Below are 22,743 nucleotides of genomic sequence, written 5' to 3'. Positions count from 1 at the left end.
TTTTTTTTTATAACGACTCGCTTGTGCCTCCGCTACTGCTGCTGCAAAACACCCACGACCCGAGAGGAGGAGACGCTCCGGTCCGGCGGCTGTAATTTCGCAGGGATAACGCGGCGCCGAGCTGCTTTTACGCATTTTCTACGCAGGTTTTGGTAGTTGGGAGAGCGGAACGTCCTCGCCAATGGCAAGTCCCGTCGCAGACATAGGACAGTCTCCTCACCATCACCACCACCATCATCATCATCACCACCAGCAGCAGCAGCAGCAGCAGCAGCATCATCCTGGGAGCGAGTCGGCCGCAGACGCCGCGTTCCTGGAGGCGCAGAAATGGATCGAGGTGAGTCCTGCGGAGTGACAGGAAAGAAAGACTATCTCTTTAGTTTCCCTTTTCTTCCGCGCAGGTGTTTTTTTGTTGTGGCCTCTTTAGTTACCGCTTTGCAGCTTGTGCGTGCAGCGCCTTCCCCTTTTTGAAACGGCGGCTTTGATTAATTGCTTCGTCACCTGTTGAAAGGTGGAGGAAAACTTAAACCGTCTTACACGGAAAATCCTAAAAAAAATAAAAATGAAAATGTTGCTATAAAGTTCATGTGATGTATGTTGCAGTTGGCCTGTAGCTCAATGGTGCATTTATGGTAAACATGTTTAAATGATTGTCGTTTTAATCCACTCCAAAAAAATGGAAAAAGATCCACATTGCCTCCATAATAGAAAGTTGCTTTTTTAACCATACGTGTTCCACATAGTATATTGCACCTACCAGACCCTCCTATATGTTGCAACATGCCTTCAGTTGTTAGTGGTGGGGTGGAAGAGGGGGGGGCTGCGGGGGTTATTGTACAGTAGCCCTGGCCGCTGTGGGCCCTGGTGCCCTGTTTGACTCCAAACAATGAATGCATCATGTGGAATGGATTTTTTTTTTCTTTGCCTCATTGTGAGCCTGGTTGAACAATAATCACATACAAACGAGGTTTTGTTCCTGGGCCAATTTTCAATCACGACACATCGCCTGCCCCGCATGCATTTGACTCTGTCATCCATGTGTGTGCCGAGCGTTTCCTGTTGTCAGCCTTCAAAAGAAAGAAAGAAAGAAAGAAAAAAAAAAAAACACTGACAACCGGCTGGTTTATCCTTTGCTTGTTGGTGGAATGTGGGTTTACGTAAAAGCTCAAGAATCAGATTTTAAAACCCGCTGTGGCACACGGCTTAAAGTGTGCGATTTAGCGACGCAGTGCTGTTGGACGGGATTATGGGGAACATTGTGGGCCCCCACTAACTCTTACCTGGTTTATATTTAACTAATCCCTGATGAATTCACTGTATTATCATGTCCTCTCAGGTCCACTCACAGAACCCTGATTACAGTTGCACCTTTATCAGTCTTCTAAACACTATAAAGGTTGATAACATAACATAACAATATCCAAGTATCAAGTGTCTAGAATGGGATTATTCGCTGATTCTTTTTACCCTCCTGAGTACCTGGCGTCCTCATATGGGGACATTATGTCTTAGGTTTGCAGCAGCTTATTCTACTTCATTTAGACCTGTTGTCCTCTACTACTACTCCCAGTTCAAAGATGATGCTTATGTTTTATACTTCTTAGGTCTTACTAGTCCCAAATACCCAAAGATCTTAATCTTATCTTAAAGAAATTAAGATGCATTCCAGACAAATGCTTGGGTCTCTGGAGGTTAAATATTCTTAGCTATGATTACATGGATAATATTTCTTCCACCTGACTGAAAAGATTCTGATCAGAGTCGAATGCTTAACGCTAAATAAACTGATCGGATCAATTATTTGCTTTCACGTTTCCCAAAACCTTAATCAGAATGTGACTCTTTTGACGCGTGCAGAGCGTTTCTGCCAGCTGTGGTGCATCAGATCTGCCAGAAATATAACCGAAGAATCTGTTTTGTTTCCCAGCTTTATTGACAACACAATAAATGAATATGTCCAGGACTGAGGCGCTAGAGCCACATTTTTAATGCGGTCGCCAACTTTGCCAACATCTGGCTTCGTTCGTCTCTTCAAACACTTGTTTTAGCAACTTTTTCTTTTACTGAGGACGACTTTGGGGAACTTTGATGAATATTTTCAGCAGTTTTGATCATTAACTGACTGATCTGTAAAGAAATTCTACTTAATCGATGTCTGTTTTAAAGGTTGGTTACTTTAATTTGTTTTTAACTAACATGGATCTTATTCACTTTTATTTGTGTTTGTAGATTTTTAGCTCACGTGAAACTCACTGCAAGGAAAGTGCCAGATTTTTAGTATTAAATTTGACAAGGTGTCTGCAGAATATCAGTTTTCAATGCCAAAACGTATATATTGTACAGTTTCATTTGTCTGTGAAGGCTCTCAGTCATCTGGGTCATAGTGTAGACAATAGGTCTTCAACAGGGGGTCCGCAACCCCCAAAGGGTCCGCTGAGGTACTTCAGATGGGGTCGCAATATCTTTGGTTGATTAGACATTTTCTATATATATTTTTTGAAATTTTACCCACAATATTCACCCACAAATTTAAATTTCTGTAAATACACATTAATATGAATCCAACCTATTTTATTAAAGGGGTAAATGGAGGCAGAAGACGTTATCTTTCAGTCAACACTTCACTCTTTCAGCGATACAGAAGCTGCCTCAACAGTCTCAACACGTTTCACGCACTAGCTGAGACCTGTCAATCTTAGCCTCCTGTACACAGTAGGCCCCGCCCCTATCACTGCTGAGCCAATCACAAGGCCTCATATTACACGCTAGATATGTTTATGTCAGGTATCCTGCTGTTGAACATGTTTGACCAAAAAAAAAAAAAAAAAGGATTTTTATAAACAGCAGCAGGTGGTTTCTTTCTTCCACAAAAGCTCAAGAATTCCAGTTGCCTTTGGTTTGGCTCGTTTTTCTGGATGCTGCTCTGTTATTGTGACCGTGTCAAATATTTGACATCAGCCGGCACTTTCATGTCGATCCAGTATTGCTTTTACTCCCAGTATAATTAACTGTCCTTCTCACTTAATTCAAATGACATACCTGTAACTGGTTGTGCCCGACAAGTCTTTTTTTTTTTTTTAAAAAAAAAAAGCCCTTTGTGTTTCATTAGCTTCATTAAAAATACCAGATCCCCTTTAAGACTGCTGCCCGGTACCATTACAGGCCTATTTAGCAGCTCCAAACTCCTCGGAGGCTCATATCACATCTTTAAAAAGCCACTACTGACCTAGAATCTGTGAGCCAGTTCAGGGCTGATAGCTGACACAAAAAAAAAAAAAAAAAAAAGGCAGGAGTGAACCGACACCGCTCATGTGTTGTTCTTCTTTCACCCTTCCTCCTCTTGGGGGAATGGTTTCATTATGTGCACACACCTGGGGACGGCCCTCGCAGTCACCTGAGGGAACCAGAGAGAGGGGTCGCGGGCTCCTGAGCGAACACAAAGCTGCAGTCGGCGCATCCACCGGCCGCCGGTGCTCATCTGCTGTGTCGCGGTATCATGTCAGGCCCCGAGGCTGCAGAGGTCACAACAACAGGACCATTGTTTGGCTTTCGTTTGTCTGCAACAAATCGAAACGTGCAGTGAAATGGTTGAGACCTGGGTGCTTTTGTGTTGGCGTGGCTGGGAACTAAGAATCGCACTTAACGGTCCCATCACCACCAGAAGAAAACGGAATATAAGGCTTTTTTTTTTAAATGTTCATTCAGATTGATATTCTGTCCCAAATCCAGGTCACGCTCAACAATAGATGTTAGAAAACACGTGTCTCCTGTAGACATGCTTGATTATCGCTGTTTTAGGGCCCATTCTCGCCCACTCTGACTCCTGGTTTATTTTTAATATAAAATATGGGGCAGCCGCTATTTAATTTTAGTTTGTTTTGACAGATGAGAGTAATTTATAACTTGCGGTGCGCTAGGTAACCACACAGAGAGCCTTGAAACCGCGGCTTAAAGCCAGATTTATGCTCCTCTGTCAGCCTGTAGTTGGTGGTCCCACCATAGTTGCATCCGGAGCCGGAGCTGATTTACAGTCCGGTGTTGGGATTTTCACCCCGTTGATTGCTGAAGCAGTAAACGGATGTGTCCTGAGTTATTAGGCCGTGTCACGCGTTCGTTACATGTTTAAAGTAATTCCTTACACATGTCGTGGAGCAGTACTGGGAGGCGCCATGTCGTAATTGTACACACAGTTTATGACTGGACGACGTGGACTAAAAATAAAATTTAATTTGTGACTTTAACCCTTTATGGGGCAAAGAACCATATTGGGTAACTTCCACACACATTTTAAATTTTCCTCAGTCTGTACTGTGGAGACATCAGATGATGGAGAAAACACAAGCAGACCAATCTGACCAGTCTTTGTTGTGCTGCTGGTATGTGGTTTCGCTATATTGGCATCATTTTTTAAATGAAAGATACACTTCGTGGTTCATCCTCAGAGCTGCAAACCCTCATTGTTCAATCTGAGGGACTAATTATTCCCCGTGAAGCGCATCGCCATGGGAACCACGCGTAGACAGATGCCACCCAACACCTTGATGAAGCGTTCACACCTGCACTCGTTGCTTCCTTGACGGCCGCTTACTCTCAGCGTCTCGTCACGAACGCCGCCGCTAATGACGGCGTTTAGTCTCCTCTGAACTTCAGAAGAGACTAACGGCCCTTTGATGTGGGTGGAAGCCCTCGGTTGGTGCCGTTGATTGATTTGTGTCAAGTAGCCGCAGGATGTTCGCATCAAGGGGAGAGCCTCATGAATTTGTCTGGCTGGAATCTTCCTAACGCTGATTTGACTGTTTCGCTGCTGGCGAATGCACATGACAACACAACTGTGGAAGGATAACAGGATAACGCAGGCGTTACACAATACCAGCACTCCCTTTTTGTCTGATAGATGAACATGAAGGGTGTGCACTGGAAGAAATAGAGGGGAAAGTGTTTAATAGCTGCCAAGAAGAGAAAACTCACTCTGGAAAATGGAAAGTAAAAACAATGTCTTTGTCATTTTTAAACAAACCTCACTTCTGGAGATTAATTTACTGACATATTCCATGTTGGTTTTTCTGCAGTTGTCAAGAGTAGATTAAACTAATGAATCAAATCTATCGAGACAGTTAAGCTGTGTTGTCAGAGATACAAACTTCGCCATGAGATTCTTTTATTTTATCGCAATCCATCTCGATCCGAATGTATTTCATTTATTAGGTCTTCTGTGTCTTTACGTGGCTTGAGTTTAATCTGAAAAACAGAAACAAATCTGCCTATTCTACTGAAACTCAATGAGTCACAAATCTAACTAACGATTGGCTAATTAATTATCAGCTCTATCACAGATATATCAAATCACATCATATCTAAATGGAATCTCGTCTCAGTTTTTGTTTCTTTGCCTGCACATCTGTGTAAATGCAATAACAGGTCAACATTATGGATTACATTGATCACGTAAAGACAGTTGCTGCTCAAAACCCAAATATCGCATTAAAAACTGGTTATGGAAACAGCTGCATTTCGGAAAACTTCCCAAATACCTGAAGCTAAAATACTTCTACGCTCTCATGAGGTGATTTTTCCGACGTATCAATAGAAAAGATATCACAAAACGAGGCTTTACGGGACTCACAGCTCATTCACAATGGAAACACGTACAAAGCACTTTAGCGAAATGGAGGCGCAGCTACTGATGCGTTAAAGTTCATTCCTAATTATGAGGGTGCCAGCTGACTGCTGTGCTGGAAATGAGACTTGGTTTCATTAAATGAAACTTTGAAATCAATCGACTATGTAGAAAATAATCCAATACGTTATTAAAAGTAAGTTGTTTGTGTTTTATACCAATAATAATACATTTTGCTGCTGTTGATGTGTTAGATTTCTTGAGGAAAAAAAGAATATATTTGTCTAACATTAAAAAGATTAGTGTTTCTTGTTGGTTTGGTCAAGTTAGTGGATCACCCTCCATAAGATTCTCATATAAAAACCTTTCATATCTCCTTATTAAACGCACGTAGAGGTTTATTTTGTTCCATCCTGCACTGATTGTTGAGTCACTGTATTGTGTGAGGCCATGTGTGAAACAAAGCAGTCTTAAATTTTATGTTGTTACAAATAATATTGTTTGTCAGGATTTTCCAGAGCTTGTCTTGACTTGTTCAATGAATCCTTTCTATCCTGTGACATGTTCGGAGGTCTGTGAATGCTCCAGAGTTCGTCTTTGACATGCCTGAAAGGGAAACAGATACCATCTGCATGCCAGTGGTGGGTATTATTGCACTGATATCATTATGGCCAGCAGACATTTCAGAAAATATGTATGTTATTAGATCATAAATATCACGGTGACGAGTGAATGAACCCTCATTTTGTTGGTACTATCATACCTCGGGTTTTTTTCGGTGTGTGCATTGTTGCAGTGTATCAGAAACATAAAACAAGTCTATACACAAAACTGCCAAACACAGCTGCAACCACTTTCTAATCTTGCTCTGATAATCGCTATTAAGAGAGTCATAGCAACAATATATTGTGTGCAGAGGTACGATAAAACCCTAAAAATGAATCCGTGCAAAGGGGAAACAGACAGTGAGAACGCATTTGCTTGGTGAGTGATTGACGATGAGGACTTAACTTAATGGAATGAAATGTTGTCGATCAAATTAAAGAGCCAAACAGGACTGGACCTGATGACAGCGTTGGGTGTCTGCTATGGAAACTTTGAGTCAAACAACCAGGAGACAATGAAGCAAGCCGTTGCTAAAGTTCATGTTTTGTGAGCGTGTGTTTGTGTTTCACTTATGAGCAACTGATTAGAAAAAAAAAAAGTTTCTTCCATAACATTTAGATTAGTGGCATCATAATGTGTTTGGTCAACAGAGGCTTTGGGCTTTTATGCTTGGGTCTGATTTGATGGAACTGGGTTTGATTGCTGTGTGGAGCCAAACAGTCACGGTCGTAAAGCTGAGCAAACCGAGTTTTCAGAATTGAACAAATAAATGGCAATCATTGTGTTTATGTGAAAGGGATTTCTTTCAAGAGAAATGGTACCATGCTATATGGATGTTTACCAGTTCTGCACCCCTGTTATGTGTTCATGTGAAATACAAACATTTTTCCATTTGCCATATGATATAAGTTTTGGTATTTTACAATTATTGCCTTAATCTGACTTTAACTGGACAACTTAAGTGCATGTAAATATGTCTTCCTTGTTCTATTAAGACACCCAGATTAATGTGATTGGAAATTGATTTTCTCCGCCATGTTTATGCCTTAATCAGACTTTTAACCAAGCAGAGCATGAAGAACCACCTGAGGGCCAGCATGCATTTTAGCTGCACCATAAGTAGCACGCACATTACGTACGAGATTAAAAAACCTGCACTATGATCCATCTGGTTGTTGTTTGAAATGCCGGTCTGATGGTCTGCCAGTTTCCGATGTATGTCAAAGTACTTTTTGTTTGTTGCTATGTCGACACTGTTGATGTGTAGACATCTTCACAGCTTCTAAACAATGTGACATATTTTGAGGTGCAGGGCTTAGCTGGAGGCAAAACATCTCAAACACTGTAAACATGCTAACCAGCGTTTACTGGCTAAACGGACTGTTATGGCAAGAGTAGACAAGGACACCGCATGTTTCAGGGAGAATGTACTAATACACTCACTCCCCAATACTGTGAATGTTATTTTAAAAAGATGTTTCTGACTGATGGGACTATATTCACCGACCCCTACGCTTTCACTCACTGGATGGATGATTTGACCAAAGGAGGACACAGAGGGGACGAACTCTGGTCTGTCTTTATCAAGTGAAGCTTCTCCAACAAAGATATTACAGGACGTAAGTGGAACCAACTGTGGAGGGTAACGTAGCAAATGCAGCTTCTGCTTGGACACCCCTGAAACATGCAACTAACACTGAGTTAGCTAGCGGTTAGCATTAGCATGTAGGTATGTTTTTGCAGTTAACAGTGACACATGACAAGCTTCCCTCTGTTTGGCGTCTATCTAATGTTGTGATACTACAGTGACATAGGCCGTGAAGGGGTCTATACATGTGGAAGTCTGATTTTCATGTCATGTTGACCTGGTGTTTGGTGAAAAACGCTGCAGGATTGACATAAGGTAAATGTCAATCCTGCAGGACATAACGCACATCCATCAATATCAACATGCCAACGCATATTTAATTCATCCCTAAACTTTAAGATGGAAACATTTAGTCTACTTCAGCATGATCTCTTTGACATAGTGACGCAACACTAAGATCTATAGTTACTCCGTTTCTAGTGAATCCTTCATTGATGTCAGGGGCCATTGTTGTTCTTTCCAGTAGAGTAAAGTGAGGCGTTAAGCGTTGACCTTTGTCGTGGGTGCAACATAGCATACATTGTTATGAATACAAGCCGTGTAAGAATGTATTTCTTTGGAGGAAGCGTCTGTCAGAGGAGATTTTAGGCTCGACTGAGGATGTCCCCTTCATCACTCGCCTTAATGCTCCGATGAGCTGGAAATCCATGGTCTACCACCTCCCTTCCTCCCATACGCTGACTGTGCGACCTGAGTGATGAGCTTATAGTGCATAGTTAAGTGTATTATTCCAGGATTAAGTTGAAACACGGACAGAATTCTATTATACATATATATATATATATATATATATATATATATAACATGTCATCTGCTTCCAAATACGCATTTTGACGTATTAAGTTAGTGTGTTTACAGCTATTGTTTATTTCCTATTTTAACATATTTGCTCTAATGGAAACAAATCAGATTGTGTTGTAGGGAGGACTGACATTCAATCACATTTTTTTTTTATCTGTTATAAATGTACCTCAGATGGCTATTTTTCTTATAAATGTTTGTAGTTTCTATCAACATGGTAGTGGATAAATATCTTTGAATTATGGAGATGTATGTTATTTTTTTCTTTGCAATCATCCAAAATAGTGACAAATGCTCTCCAGAATATCCTCAAAGGCGCTACATGCGTACAAAACATGCTGCGTCTACACCGCACGCTCTCCAGTGTGATCTATGTTTGCCGAGGGGGGAGAGGGCTCTGTGTGTGTGTGTGCTTTGCCAACGAGTTGTATTTAATACTCAACGTACTGTGTAATCACTCTCCATTGCAATTGGCCGGGTGTCAAATCACAGACAGCGTGCATTAGCTGCTCCACAAAAAATAAAAAAAATAAAAAATAAAAAATAGTGCCGTTAACTTTGACAGCTTCAGTTGTGCGCCAGTGGTTGAAGCTTTGAATTACAACTGAAGTTGCGCACTGACGCATCACTTATTCAGTCTTTTTTGTTTCTGACTCCAAAAGGGAGAGGGAGTTATGACTTGTATCTTTTTAACAGATAAGGGAGTGAGTTGATAAAAATTCAAAACAGCTCAAATCACGTTCAAAGCAAGAAACAGAAAAAGTTGCTGAACCACGATATGTGATATCCAGACTATTTTACAGAATGGTCTGGATAATTAATTCAAATAAAGCAAAAATATTGCACAGTTTAAGAGGATGTATGAAAAAAATCTTAAGCTGTTATTGATTGGAAGAAGAAGAATGTTGATTAAATGACTTTTGTATTGATTTATATAATCTTTATATAAAGGATTTATATGATCTATATAAACTTTAGTCCAAGCTATGCTTGAACTCAGGATAAAAACATGGAGTGGACCATGGCCCAGTCTCTAGACTTTAACCCCATGGAGCTGGTTTGTGATGAACTGGACAGAATAGTGAAAGCAAAGCTCCTACAAGAGACACACATATCTGGAAACGTCTTCAACAAAATCGGGAGGAACTCTCTGAAGAATATTTGATTTCTATTTGAGAAAGAAAGAATGTCCCAAGTGTGTTCACATGTTAAATCAGTTAAAGGTGGCTACTCTGATGAGTCTAGAATATATTTTGGGTTATATATTGATTCCAAGATTTTTTTTTAATCTCAGAGTGAAATGAGACATTGAACTCCATACATCTCAATAAAAAAGAAAGAAATATTGTCCTAAAACTATGGTTTTAGATACCTGGTAACTAGGTTAGCATGTGGAGGCCACATTAAACATGCTGCTGTTATTTGGTTGACGGACTCTTTCACTGTGTCTCTATGTTAGGGTATGTGTGTTGACAGACTGGTACTTAGCTGTAGTTGTGTTCTCATTTATATTTTAGTTTAGTTTTCTGTTTTCTGTGTGCTATTGTGGAGCAGTAGGCTAACCAATTAGCCTGTTGTCTGCTAACTGGTAACGTTACAGCGTTAGTAACGTTAGTTAGGTCTTTGTGTAAGAGTCTCTGTTGACATATTGTAGTATTTAGTGCTCTAATGCTCGTGGTTTGAGCTTTTATTGGTTAACCGTGTGGACTGATGGAGCTTCACAAACTGCTACTCTAATGATACGATGAACGAATGATGCCTGATGCCAGTTTTAGTTACTGCAATGCAGTATGGGATTTGTAGTATCAAAAATACTTGTGGACCAGTTCGATAATACAATACAGTGTGACATGTGTGCCATTGGGTGACAGGGTTTAACCCAACTTGGCTCTCGGAGAGGAAATGTTCCTCCTGGCTGTTGTAAAACATTAAAACACTGTAATATAGTATAAAAATGGATGCTGTAGCGTTGCCAGTTGTTTATGTTTTTCTTTCCTGGCTCATAAATGTCACCAGACAGACTCAGGTCACTCACTTCAATGAGAAAGTAAGATGCTAATCACTAATCCTGTGGTTATGATCTTCTTAATCTCCGCAGAAGCCTTCTGTCCTCTCCCGGTGAGCCAGAGACAACAAGTGGCTTGTTGACATGGTAGCATTAGTGAAGCGGCAAGCTGTGTTTTTCAAGGAAGCACACGACGACCTTATCATTTGCACTCGTTTTTTTTACTTATTTTTTTTTTTTTTTTAATACGGTCATATTTTCACCTTTTAAATATGAAGATATGAGATTAAATCTGTTGGTTTGGATGTGATCATGTGCAAAAATACTGAATGAAACGCAAAATGAAAATAATGCAGATGTCAGCAAATGCCCTGCAGTCCGAGTACAGATGGGTCTTTATGGACGCACGCATGTTTGGGGTGAGAGGTGATCATGTGGTGGATTACTGAAGTAGATGAGAGATTAGCTCCCTCCCTCTCCTCTGTGTCTGTGTGCGTTTGTGTTCCTGTTGTTACCGAGACAAGAGGCAATCGCTCGTGTCACATTAACACATCAAGTTAACAAGTCATCAAATTCTCTGCACCTAAACTTGAAGGCGCTGTCACTGATAACTGACCGTAATCGGCGCATGTGCACGTGCTGATTTGTTTGATGCCCTTCGTTTCAAAGAGCTTTCAGATAAAGCCGTGGCTTCACTGTTAGCTCTGTCTTCACTTCCACTAAAAACAAAGTGGGTATTTAAAGGCTCTGACTGCTGGCGCAGAAGAGCACATGATGCACCGTGGGCTCGCGGGAAGTACAGATGTTCCACTTATCTAGTAAAATCTGCAGGTACTTCATTTCACAGCCAAATATATTCAAATAAAGTAGGTCGCAGGACTTGTTGAAAGCAGCGATGTCCAGTTAGGCTTTTATCCAGTCATTTTAGTGAGTATTTTACTCCGTGTACCATTTCATAGCTTACTTTTTCTAATGGGCGATTAGATGCTGGGACTGGATCCAGTTCAAACAGAGACTTTACAAGGCCTCTTTAGTCTCTATAATGTTCACATTTTGGTGCGTTTACTATTGTTGAGCTTATTTTATGAGACAACTTCCAGTATGTTTATGGTCTCCTGATAATTTGTGAAAAGTTGGCCACACTTCCAGCCTCTGACTAGATGCAGCTCTGCCCACTGTAACCCCAAATTAGATATTCAGGAGAGATATCTGCTAGCTGGAGAGATATCAGCTGCGCAGCCTGCATGCCTCTTTGGCTTCGTGGCTTTGTCTGTGTCTCCATGCATGTCGGTTTTGCCCGATGTTGCAAGTCTGCCACTGACAAGGTGAACATATTCATCTTGTTCAGCTGTCAGGTCTGTGTGTTCATGCACTGACAGAGAGAAAAGGAGCTTTTAAGGCGGAGAGATCAAGGCAGCCTGGCGCTCGAACTGCAGTGCGACACACACACACACACACACACACACACACACACACACACACAGACACACACACACACAGACATAGAGACAATAAGGATCAGTGTGAAGGAGAGACACTGGCCGTGTGCCAGGCCTGTGCAGGAAAGCTGTTAACAGTTGTTTACCACACTTGCAAGTGCATTTGATGGTCACTCTGAAAAGACAGATGATGTTTAAGTGAAGCCAGGTACCTTCTAAAGGCAGAGTATGTCATTTATTTTTGGCATTATTTTGTCCAGATTTTTGATAATATCCTGTTAGTAAAGATGTGCAAATCATCCAGTATTTGTATTTGTATTCAAATAAATTCAAAGTAGGTGTAAAAATTATTATTATTTTTTTTTTCATTACCTCCGGCTGTGGACTAGGCTACGTAGCTGGTGTCTGGTTGCATCTTATTTCTGAAATAGGCAGAAGGAAGAAATGTTTGGTTGGAGTGTGGTCACATTCCCATCATTTCTTACCTGCTGCTGGTGGCTAGGCTAGTTAGTAGCTGACCACTGGTCTGCTGGTCGGTTCTCCAGTTGGACTGGGCTTCTAAAGGATCCTAACATCTCGTCCTGTGTGTTAATGTATATGCAACATTGGTTGAGGTTGAGTTATTGACTTGAAGGGGCAGAACATGACTGAGATGATGATTCTGTGCTTGTGGGAGACAATAGTTGAAGTAAGAAGTTAGCCGTTCGATACCTCGGAATGGGCCACATGCCGAAGTGTCCTTGAGCAAGACACTGAACCCCCAGTTGCTCCCATTGTGTGGCAAAAAGCGTTATATAAAAACAAGACCATTTACCATAACCGGCTGACAATAGTCTGAGTTACTGAGCTAACAGACGAATGCTAACATGAGAGAACCTGACTGTAGACGTCTCAGTGCTAATGTAACGTAACGGAATAATCCTACGCTCAAACTCCACTTACCTGGGTTGTGGAAGCAGCATATAACTTTTGTTAATGTAAAAACTAGTGATGCAGTGAAGTCGGGTTTGGTCCAATCAGATCCTCCTCTGATACGGAGTCAAGACTTTTCACCCTGACTCCTGAACGTCACCCAGTCTGGGCAGGAAAGGCAGCTTTTTGGTAGGATTTCTGTCTTCTTCTCGAATAAAAATAATTATTACAATAAAGTATTTGTGCGAAATAAGTATTTGTAAAAATGTCTAAAAATATTTGGGTTTGGCTCCACCCCTACTCCTGCTCCTCTGGCTCCTCCTCCCTACCTGTTATCATATTCTAATTTCTGAAGTGTTATGAGAGTATCACAAGTTTGGGTTACTCTAATAGGGACACCATCGACTTCACTAACAATGGGCATCGACTTAACCAATAATTAAGGCTAAGTGGCAGACTTCTCTGCATCTTACAGCGACTGGAGGTGATGGTGCCGAAGTCGGGCACAATCTGTACGGGTCTGATCAATGAAAAGAAATGTCTGGATGGCTTATTTGACCTGTTTTCAAACTGAAAAAAACCTGGGTTTAAGTGTGTTCACAGGGAGGAGGAGGGAGATGAACTAAGGCTTATAAGCAAGAAGGGGGAAGGGGCAGTGCAGATTTTACATCCCCTCACATTAGAACATGAGAATGAGTCTAAAAAGGAAACATTCATGAGTCTTTCAGTCCTGCCTTGCACACACACTTGTCGTCTATTACTTTATTTTTACTGTAGTGTTCAGATTTGCTCTGGACGCGTCCAGCTCGGTAACGTGAAGCTAGAGCCGTCTCCTCTTGATAAAGCATCAGGTATTAACTCTGTAACACGAGTGTGTTCTGAGGGTAATGGTGAGGTTTTTCAAAGGGAAAATAGAAGCTATGGAGCACAGGAACTGATCCTTTTCTTGGTCTCAATGTGAACTCCAGGTGCCTCAATTAAGACATGGCCATTAATATTTTTATAGGAAAAGCAAAGCCACCTCAGGGCACTCTTTTATTACCAAGCGTCCTTGTAATTCTCTGTGCAACTTCCTTATGACGACCACCACGTCTCTGAAAACCCCTAGAGTTGTTTGTAGTTGATAATATTGACTTTGAACACGCCATAAAAATAAAGCCATTTAAGTTTAAGTTGAACCAGGATCACAAATCAAAGATAACCTTTAAAGTTTGTGCACTTTAAAGGTGCACACACTCCCTTATTTTTGAGTTAAACACAGTTAATCTAAAATATTCCACCCCAGCTTTGTGTAGTATATATACAAGGAGACAACTGATGCCACTACCAGCGCTTGGTAAATGTTTAAATTCAGCAAAATGAGTAACTTCCTCCCAACAAGATGTTCTCGGCCCATTTCAAAGACTCAAACCCTCATGAGCTCGTTCTCTAATCTTAGCCCATAATTACAGGCTGCTCCTCCTCTTCATGTAATTTGCCATCACTCTATTGATTGCCCTTATTCGCGGCCAAAGTGGGTCACTTTGCGTGCCGCCTGTGTAGCTCAGATTTATTGATTGCTGTGTTGGTTTTTGACTGAAAGGTCATGGGTTCCAGCTGGGAAAGCGGTTGCAGGTGTGAAGTGGCTCCAGTAAATATCCGTCAGTGAGACGTGTCCTGTCCTTGTTCCATATCTGCTGAAGCTTATTTAGCGCCCTTCCACTGTAGATTGGTTTTGCAACGTTGATTGTAGGTGTGAACTTAGATTTTGTTGAGAAGCATAAGATTAGATGATAGACGAGTTTTTTGTGGTATTCTGCAGGATTTGTATCTGTTTTCAGAGATCAAATGGGACTGTTGGGGGAGTAGGACAGAGACGGATGCTGCTCCGCCGGCCGGGGGATGTTTCTAATTGGGTCACGAGGCTGAGCTGGTTTCCTAGTTCTCTGAGTTTGAAGTCACTGGGGAGCTGGACTCTTTCTGACTATCGAGGGAGCAAGTGAAACCTGTGCTGAGTGGCAGGCCGGCCGACAGTCCTACGGCAGCAGCGGTGCAAGATTGATTAATGAAAAATTCTCGTTTTGTTCTATTTTACGTGAGCATGTTAAAGGTCACAAGAAAAAGCTCTCGGTCAGCTGTTCAGTCCACAACTTTGGTCCAGACTAAGACCACGGTTGAATATGGTTGAAACCGTATAAATCTTGCACGTTTAGGTCGACCCTCATGATGGGACCACACCTTTTTGAATCCAGGTCTCATAACTCATAACAACAGCAACATCAGTGGTGGACTACAGGCTTGTGACGGTGCTGCGTCAGATATTGATCCTCGTTGGGCGCCTAGAACAATATATACTGTTGCCTCGCCACTATGATGAGCTAAAAAGGATTATGGACTGTAATCTGGACTGAATGTTTGTATATGGTGCACAAACCGATACAAAAAAAGATAGTTTTGGTACATGGCTACTGACAATAAAATTTAGTGAAGGTAACGATTGTACAGAGATGAAGCTTTAATAACATTTGCTTCATACCACATGAGCTTTTGTTTATTAAGTAAAGTATCCCAACTTCTGGTTGGACTTTTGTTGCCAACACCAATCATTCCCTGTATTCCCTGAATTTTTCCTCCACTGTCATCATCAGATTAACGCTTGTGATTGTCCAGTACTTTGGTTTGGTTTACAGCTAGATATCGTTAGCCTAATAGCATAAGTGCCTGAGTCATATTTAAACATGGGTTTATCCCGCCTTTCGTCCAGTGACAGCTGGGATAGGCTCCCTGCGACCCTAGTGAGGATAAGTGGTAGTAATAGATCAGATGAGATCAGATATTTGAACATTTCAGAAAACATGAAAAAGCACAGTTTTTAGCATGCTCATTGGTATTTTTATTGATATTATGGAAAGATATGGAAAAGTGACAATTTGACTGTAATTTATTTTTGACTGGATTTGAAGGTTTGCATACTTATATGCTAAATTAAGATTACAAACACTGTAAACAACTTCTTGGCAGGACCATTGCGTACATAATGCAACTCTAGAGTTTACATCTAGCAGTTTCTTGATGTAATTTTATAGAAGATTTGAGAGTTTCCTGTTCATTCTTTGCCTGAAGCGTAATATGTAGTGATGGATCCATGCCTTTTGGAGTTAATCTGTCTCCTTCGGTTTGGATTTGGATTCGCTGTCAGAGCTAAACTTGGTTTTAATCCAGCAACAAATCTACACCGTGAAAGCATTCGTAGCCGTGTGCTGCTGGTAAGTCGGGATAGTTTATAGTTTCACCTCTAAAATGTTAGTTGGCGACTGGTCCGCTGTGTTGAGTTTCTCTGCTTCACACAGTGGCGTCTGGATACGAGCGTCTCACGTTAGAAGAGATGAAGTTGACAGCAGCTGCTTTGTCGTCAACATTTCTGGAGAGGTTACACCTTCTAATACCAACACGGAAAAATGAATCAGGCGAAGGCATCTACAACATACCTGTTGTTTCAAGGAAAAGATGAAATTGTTAGTCTTGCATTCAGAGAACCAGATGACTCAGGTCCACCGTGAATGGAGGCTTTTAGAGCCGAGTGGGATGGTTTCCTTTGTCTCACACACACACACAGTGTCGTACACATAACTCTATACTCACTCACCCCAACATTCCTAAAGCCCTCAGTCCCATTCAGTCACCAGTGCGCGCACACACACACACACACGCACACACACACACACACACACACTGGACACCCCCAACAACAATGCGTGCTGTCACCACACTCTGGAAAGAGACACAATCGTGCCTCAGCTGACTGGCGTTTGTCTGAACGAGCCCTCATGATGCAGCATGTCAGTCGGGTATTTCTAACCGTATCAGATGTGAACGTCTGTATTTGATAAGGCTACATAAATATTTATTGTGTAGCAGCACTACTTATTTTATTCTATAAAATCATAGGTTTGTTTTTTACGTTCTCCTCCAGCTCAAGGCTTAGTTCAGGGGATAAGAATCTAACACAGGATATATAACAAGCATTTTCCCTGTGCCGCCATCACTGACTCTTATTTGCTGTTCAGCTAAAACCATTAGCATGACAATAAGTGTCTGAATTCTTTCTTTTTCTCACATTTTCCCCCACCCCTTGCTCTTCTGTTTGATTTTCAGTCATTTTCCCACATTAGAATAAAAAAGTACTTATCCCCATAGCTGTGTTTGTTAAATCCTGAGTTCTTCTTGGTGGCGAAGTAGAACTAGTGTTGACTCAGAACTTAGCATGGCTGGAAAATGTTTGGTCTGTCTCGACCCAAATGTTCTCACCTCTCCGCTTGTATATTGGATAAGTTTGTCTAAAAAGAGACTGGGTTTATTAGATTATTGGGGGGAGGTAAAACTTTATGTGGTCTAGCTAGCCAACAGTCAACTAGCCACAGTGTGATGATATTATGTCATCCATCCACTGGCAGGGTTGCATCCTCATAAATATGGCGTCTGCAGATGTCATGCAATGGTAAACCTGCCTGTGGAAGTATTTGGTCAGTTGTGCCAACAGTTGCTGCTTAAACATGTGAAGAGGAAGAGAAAAACTGTTCGTTTCGCCTCGTTTTTCCTCCTTTTATTGCTTTTTCTTCTCCTGAACAGGAACGATGAAATGGCTCATTAACTTTATACCAACTACTGTACCGGCAATAAGTGATGTGAGACTGAAATATGACTTGCTTCCAACACAAGCTCATGTTAAAAAAAATACCTAAAATACTGTTTAATAAGCGATGTTTGCAGCTTGTGCTCAGATCATGAGTTTTATTTGTTGCATACCTGTTGTGTGTATGGGTAGGTCTTTTTTTTCTGGAGGATCACAGAATAAGCTTTGTTCTATTAATGCAGCAGAAGAAAAAATTGAGAAATCAGTTAAAGAGCACCCTGAATCAGTCCATAAATAGCTCCACCTGCTGTCTAGACACTTCAAACTCCAGCACCATCGCACAAGACAGGTTAGAAGTAATGGATAGGGGTGGGTGTTGGCAAAGATTTCACAATACGATACGTATCACGATACTTAAGCCACGATACGATACATTATGTGATATTCAACATAGTTCACTGAGAAATTTTAAATGCAGCTTAAAATACAAGTTGTATATATGTACATCAGATGACAGTGATAATTCATTAATCCAAATAATCCATTTCCAGTTTATTGCACTTGTACAAAGAAGGTGGACGTGTGGAAGTCATTCACAATTGGCCCAAAACATGACTATTTATTTTAAAATCGATATTAAAACATTCAAAATCGATATTGTATCTGAAGAAAAATATTGCGATATATTGCCATATTGATATTTTTTCCCACTCCTAATAATGGATAATTGAACAAGATCAAGGCACTTTAAGGATGGTTATAAAACAGGATCTTGCTCAGTGGAGAAATTCTTAACTGGTTCTTTAAATCATGTTGATTAACATCTTCTTTTCTTTTCACCCTTTGTGTAAAGGAGACTGTTGCCCTGGCTATGATTTAAGTCCCTGGCAACTGAAAGTCAAATTTTACAGACATAGGTGAACTTTTCAACCCTTTTCAAGTTTACTGGCTAATGCAAATTTGCAGCCAGTACTTAATTTCTTTAGATATTAGATGAGCTCAGCTAAAGGGGGAAATCAATTTTAAGACAGACAAAGTGAAGACAGGAACAAAAAATCAAAGCGATCTCTAATTCTCTAATTGACATTTCCCTCTGTCTTCTAGTCTGAATAATTGTCACCACACCTTATATATATACATAAACTAACCATCATTGTGTAGCTCAGCATCTGTAGCCTGGCACTGCCACTCGCAGGGTGAAGAGTTCAAGTTTCCACTGGGCTCCACCGTTCTCACAACACAAGCAGTCACTGTAGTGAAGGGGGATAAAAGCGTCCGCTAAATGCCATGTTTGACTTGTACAGTCGGAGTCCTGTTCTCTCCTGCTGCAGCAGGTCGGCCCATGTGGGGCGACAGCAGCAGGCAGAGGGCTCCTCAGGCTCCTTCAGGTCTGGACCACAGCCAGCCCTTCAATTCAGGGAACCTGTTTGTCAAATGTTGGCAGCAGTTTAATTTTGGCAGAGCGTTCAGTATTTCTCACTGATGTAGTAACCCCATAAACAAAAAGAACGCATGTTAGATCAATGATTTATAGGGACTATAGTTGGTGTATGTTGTCTGGAGGCTTAAAACGTCTTAAAAAGTCTAAAATTTGATAATCCCAATTTAACCCCCTGAGACCTGAGCTTTTATTTGGTCTGCATTTTTAATTTCTGCAAGGTATTTGGGATCAGTAGGAGCTAAGGCAGATAAAAACTAAGCATCATCTTTCAACATGAAGTAGTAGGTTTGGAATAAAACAGTGTCCTCATATGTGGACGCTGGAATTATTTCATTATTTATATTAGAATAAAATCACCCACAAAATATAAAACTGTTTATTTATATTTTATTTATACCTGTATTTTTTTTTATACCTAAAGTCCCAACATCCTCAAACAAGTACTTGCTAATTGGTGAGGTTGTAGCTCATTGCTCTTGTTAAATTTTGTTAAATTTGTGTGCCACATCAACTACAAACGTTAATGAGGATAAATATATAAGTTTTAACCGAAGAATTTTTTGTTCCTCGTCCACTTTTGTCCTGTGATTGTCTGTAGAATGAACTACCACTAGATGGCAAGTGTCCACTACCAAGGACAATGGGTTTAAACGAGGCAGAATAAGCTGCAATAAAACCTAAAACTTAATGTCCCCATATGATGACGCAGGGTCTCAGGAGGTTAAGGCCTTAAAAAGTCTTGAATACAAGTATATTTTGCATTGTAGTTCTTAAATCACATTTAATCAAGTCGTAAATCCTTACGTCCATTTACTGCTTCATTTGCAGTGTGTCCCCCTCTGACCCCGGCCTATTGTGTTTCTGTTCCTCATTAACTCATATTGTGTTTAGGTCAAATTTAACGCTAACACAAACGGCAGCTTTCTTACACATTATTATAGAGCCCATCTCAGGGAAAACCTGAGATAAAGATAAATTTTGTTATTTGACATTCAAACCTGCAGAAACCCTGATGTAAGCAGACAAGACAAGTGATTCGGGCTTTTTAAACATGATTACATAGGTGTTGCATTATACTTAAAAAAGGTGAATATTTGATGAAGTGGAGCAATAATTATAGAACAACTTAGTGGGGATACAATGAGCGTATGAGGTCACTGTTAAAAGGATGACCAAAAGCACTAAAGCCGAAACTATGTCGATAATGATAGTGGTTATATTACTGGTGAGTAGGTTGGCCTGATGTAGGAATAAGACAATTATCACTGACAGGGTGCACAAGTATGCTTTAGGTTTAGGAGTAGGAGAGGATCATGTGTTGCTTTGATTTTGGCTTTGAGGGATTCAAATAAAACAGACTAAGCTTCCTGATGTCAGGGGATGTGTAGTGATTCACTGGATTTGATTCAATTTCAATTCGTTTAGAGATAGAAACTGTTTTACTTAATCTTGTGTTCCAAAGATTTGTGGTATTTCTGCAGTATTTTACCTCTGGTTGGCACATCTTGCATATGGCCTTGCTTTTCTGTAGTTCTTCTCTGTTGCTGCACTTATTGAATTCAGTCAGATTTCAGGCCTGATGGTGCCTGATGGTGCTCTCAGGGTTATAGCATCTATTCTGTATTCGACTAAACTTGTTGTGTGACGATAGCATATCTTAAAAAAAAAAAAAAAAAAACCCTGCCCCAGTGCTTGTAACCTCCTAGGTGTTATTTTTCCTCTTTAATTAAGAAACACATGTAAACCCTGAGATAAAAATACATCTGGAAAGGAAGAAATTATATTATATATATTATTAAATCTAATGTCATTGGTTCCAGAGCTTTGTATTATTTTACAAGACAAGACTAGAGTGAGCCTGTGCTAATGGATGGATGCAGGTTATTTCTATGTGATATTTTAGATCTGTTTCTTCATCATGTTGTGGTTTTATGAAATGCTATTTAAACTCCTATAGAGGCTATGTTGCCTTGATAAAACATAAACAAACATTAGATCCATGTTTCTCTAGATAAGAGTGTCAACTAAATACTTACAATGAAATAGTTTAGCCTACAGTACTGGTCTTGAGTGCTGTTATCCCCATCAGCTTGCTGGTAGCAGGGGATAAACTCTAATCCTGCCTAATCTAGCCAGCTGCACCTCCCTATTTTGTAGGCGAGCGTGACGGCTCCCCTGGGTGGCCTGAGAACAGGTTTGATGCTATCGGTAAAGGAAGAGGAAGCTTATCTGCATGTAGCACTTTGTCACCGTGAGCTTGACCTTTTGGTATTTCGTTCTGTAGCGTTGAGTACATTAAGAAAAAAAATCTCTTAAAAATGAGTAGCGTGCATCAACTGTCTGGGTGAACTGTAAAATTGGGTGAGATCAAACTTGATTGGTGGCAGGAGAGAAATTTAGCTCTGGTCAAGTAAAAGATTTGAGATGAACTTTTATTTGTCAGTGCAAACATAGGCATTAAATCTCATCCTCATTCACTACTACAACATAAAATGGAATTACAAATAAATAAATGGGTTATTACAGACAACTGACTTGCACCTGCTTCCATGAAGTGCAATGTATTGTAATGCACGGATGGTTAATTTGATACGTGGGGAAAGAAGAACTCTGATTCAGTTACAGCAATTTGTAATCAAGCACCATGGAGGCACATTTTGAAAAGAAGTCATCACTGTTGAGTTATTGAAAGGCTTTTTATTAATACAGTCATCGAAGTAGACGAGGCAGAATGCAACGTACGTCCCAGATTGATAACTGCACTGAGTGATTACGTTTAACGTTTTATCCTAGCTTTGTTTGAAGTTGACTCATGCTTTGCAGGTAAGATCATCACTTAATAATTTGTAAACTAGTCTATTCGCATATGTTACATCTCAAATATGTCGACCAACCGATATTGAGATATTTGAAACTTCTTTTTCATCTTACCAGACCTGTCATGAGTCTGTCTCAGATTGCGGAGTGTGCAGGTTTGTGTGTAGACATTAAGTAACTCAAGCAGTGCTATGTTATGGTGTAAACCATAGGTCTTCAACAGGGGGTCCGTGACCCCTAGGGGGTCCGTGGAGGCACTGCAGGAGAGGTTGCAAAATTTTTGGTTGATTAAGCATTTTTTATATATATATGTGCATTTCTTTAAACACACATTAACATGAATCCAACATATTTTAAAGGGTTAGCTTATTATTGAATGTAAAATGCTAATAATATATCTATATGGAGAGATTATGAAGACCCCTGGTGTAAACTATTAGTTTACATGAGTCCACAGCGGAAATCTGAACTTTATCTTATAACTAAATTCCTCTTAAAATCTGCTTAAAGAATTATTTAATTTGAACATTTTTAGGGTTTAGCTCGTAATCACTGTTTGTTCTTGGCTCCTGATTTTTTCACACTTGTCACATGGATTATTATACGTTGGAACATAACCTTTGGTCTCTGAGCTGACTGTCGACGCCCGAGTCATGTGTTTTATCAGACTAAATATTTCACATTTCTTTGATTTGTGACTATATTATCTCAGAAAAAAACATGTTTGGTATTTTTACTCCACATTAATTATGCCCATCTGATCCAGGCGTTCGTTAAATAAACCTGTCATATCACTTGCTAACATCCTTATCCCTGGTAAAATATTTGTGTCTCTAGAAATGTGT

The 22,743-nt window shown here is 40.4% G+C and overlaps 1 protein-coding gene across 12 annotated transcripts in view; it reads left to right on the top strand.

Annotated features, from left to right (window-relative positions):
* Positions 1-167: 167 nt before the first annotated feature.
* The window catches only part of LOC125007843 (LIM and calponin homology domains-containing protein 1-like), a 103,374-nt gene continuing 80,798 nt past the window's right edge, over positions 168-22,743 (top strand). For all 12 annotated transcript variants that reach the window (XM_047584700.1, XM_047584698.1, XM_047584697.1 and 9 more), the window contains exon 1: positions 168-337. In XM_047584700.1, coding sequence (XP_047440656.1) covers positions 182-337 — 156 coding nt within the window. In that variant the 5' untranslated portion in view covers positions 168-181. The remainder of the gene's footprint in view (positions 338-22,743) is intronic.

The sequence above is a fragment of the Mugil cephalus genome, chromosome 5 (genome assembly GCF_022458985.1).
Source record: "Mugil cephalus isolate CIBA_MC_2020 chromosome 5, CIBA_Mcephalus_1.1, whole genome shotgun sequence".
In the NCBI taxonomy this organism is placed as follows: domain Eukaryota; kingdom Metazoa; phylum Chordata; class Actinopteri; order Mugiliformes; family Mugilidae; genus Mugil; species Mugil cephalus.
Note: the sequence above shows the minus strand (reverse complement) of the source record. Positions and strands in the feature narration are given on the sequence as shown.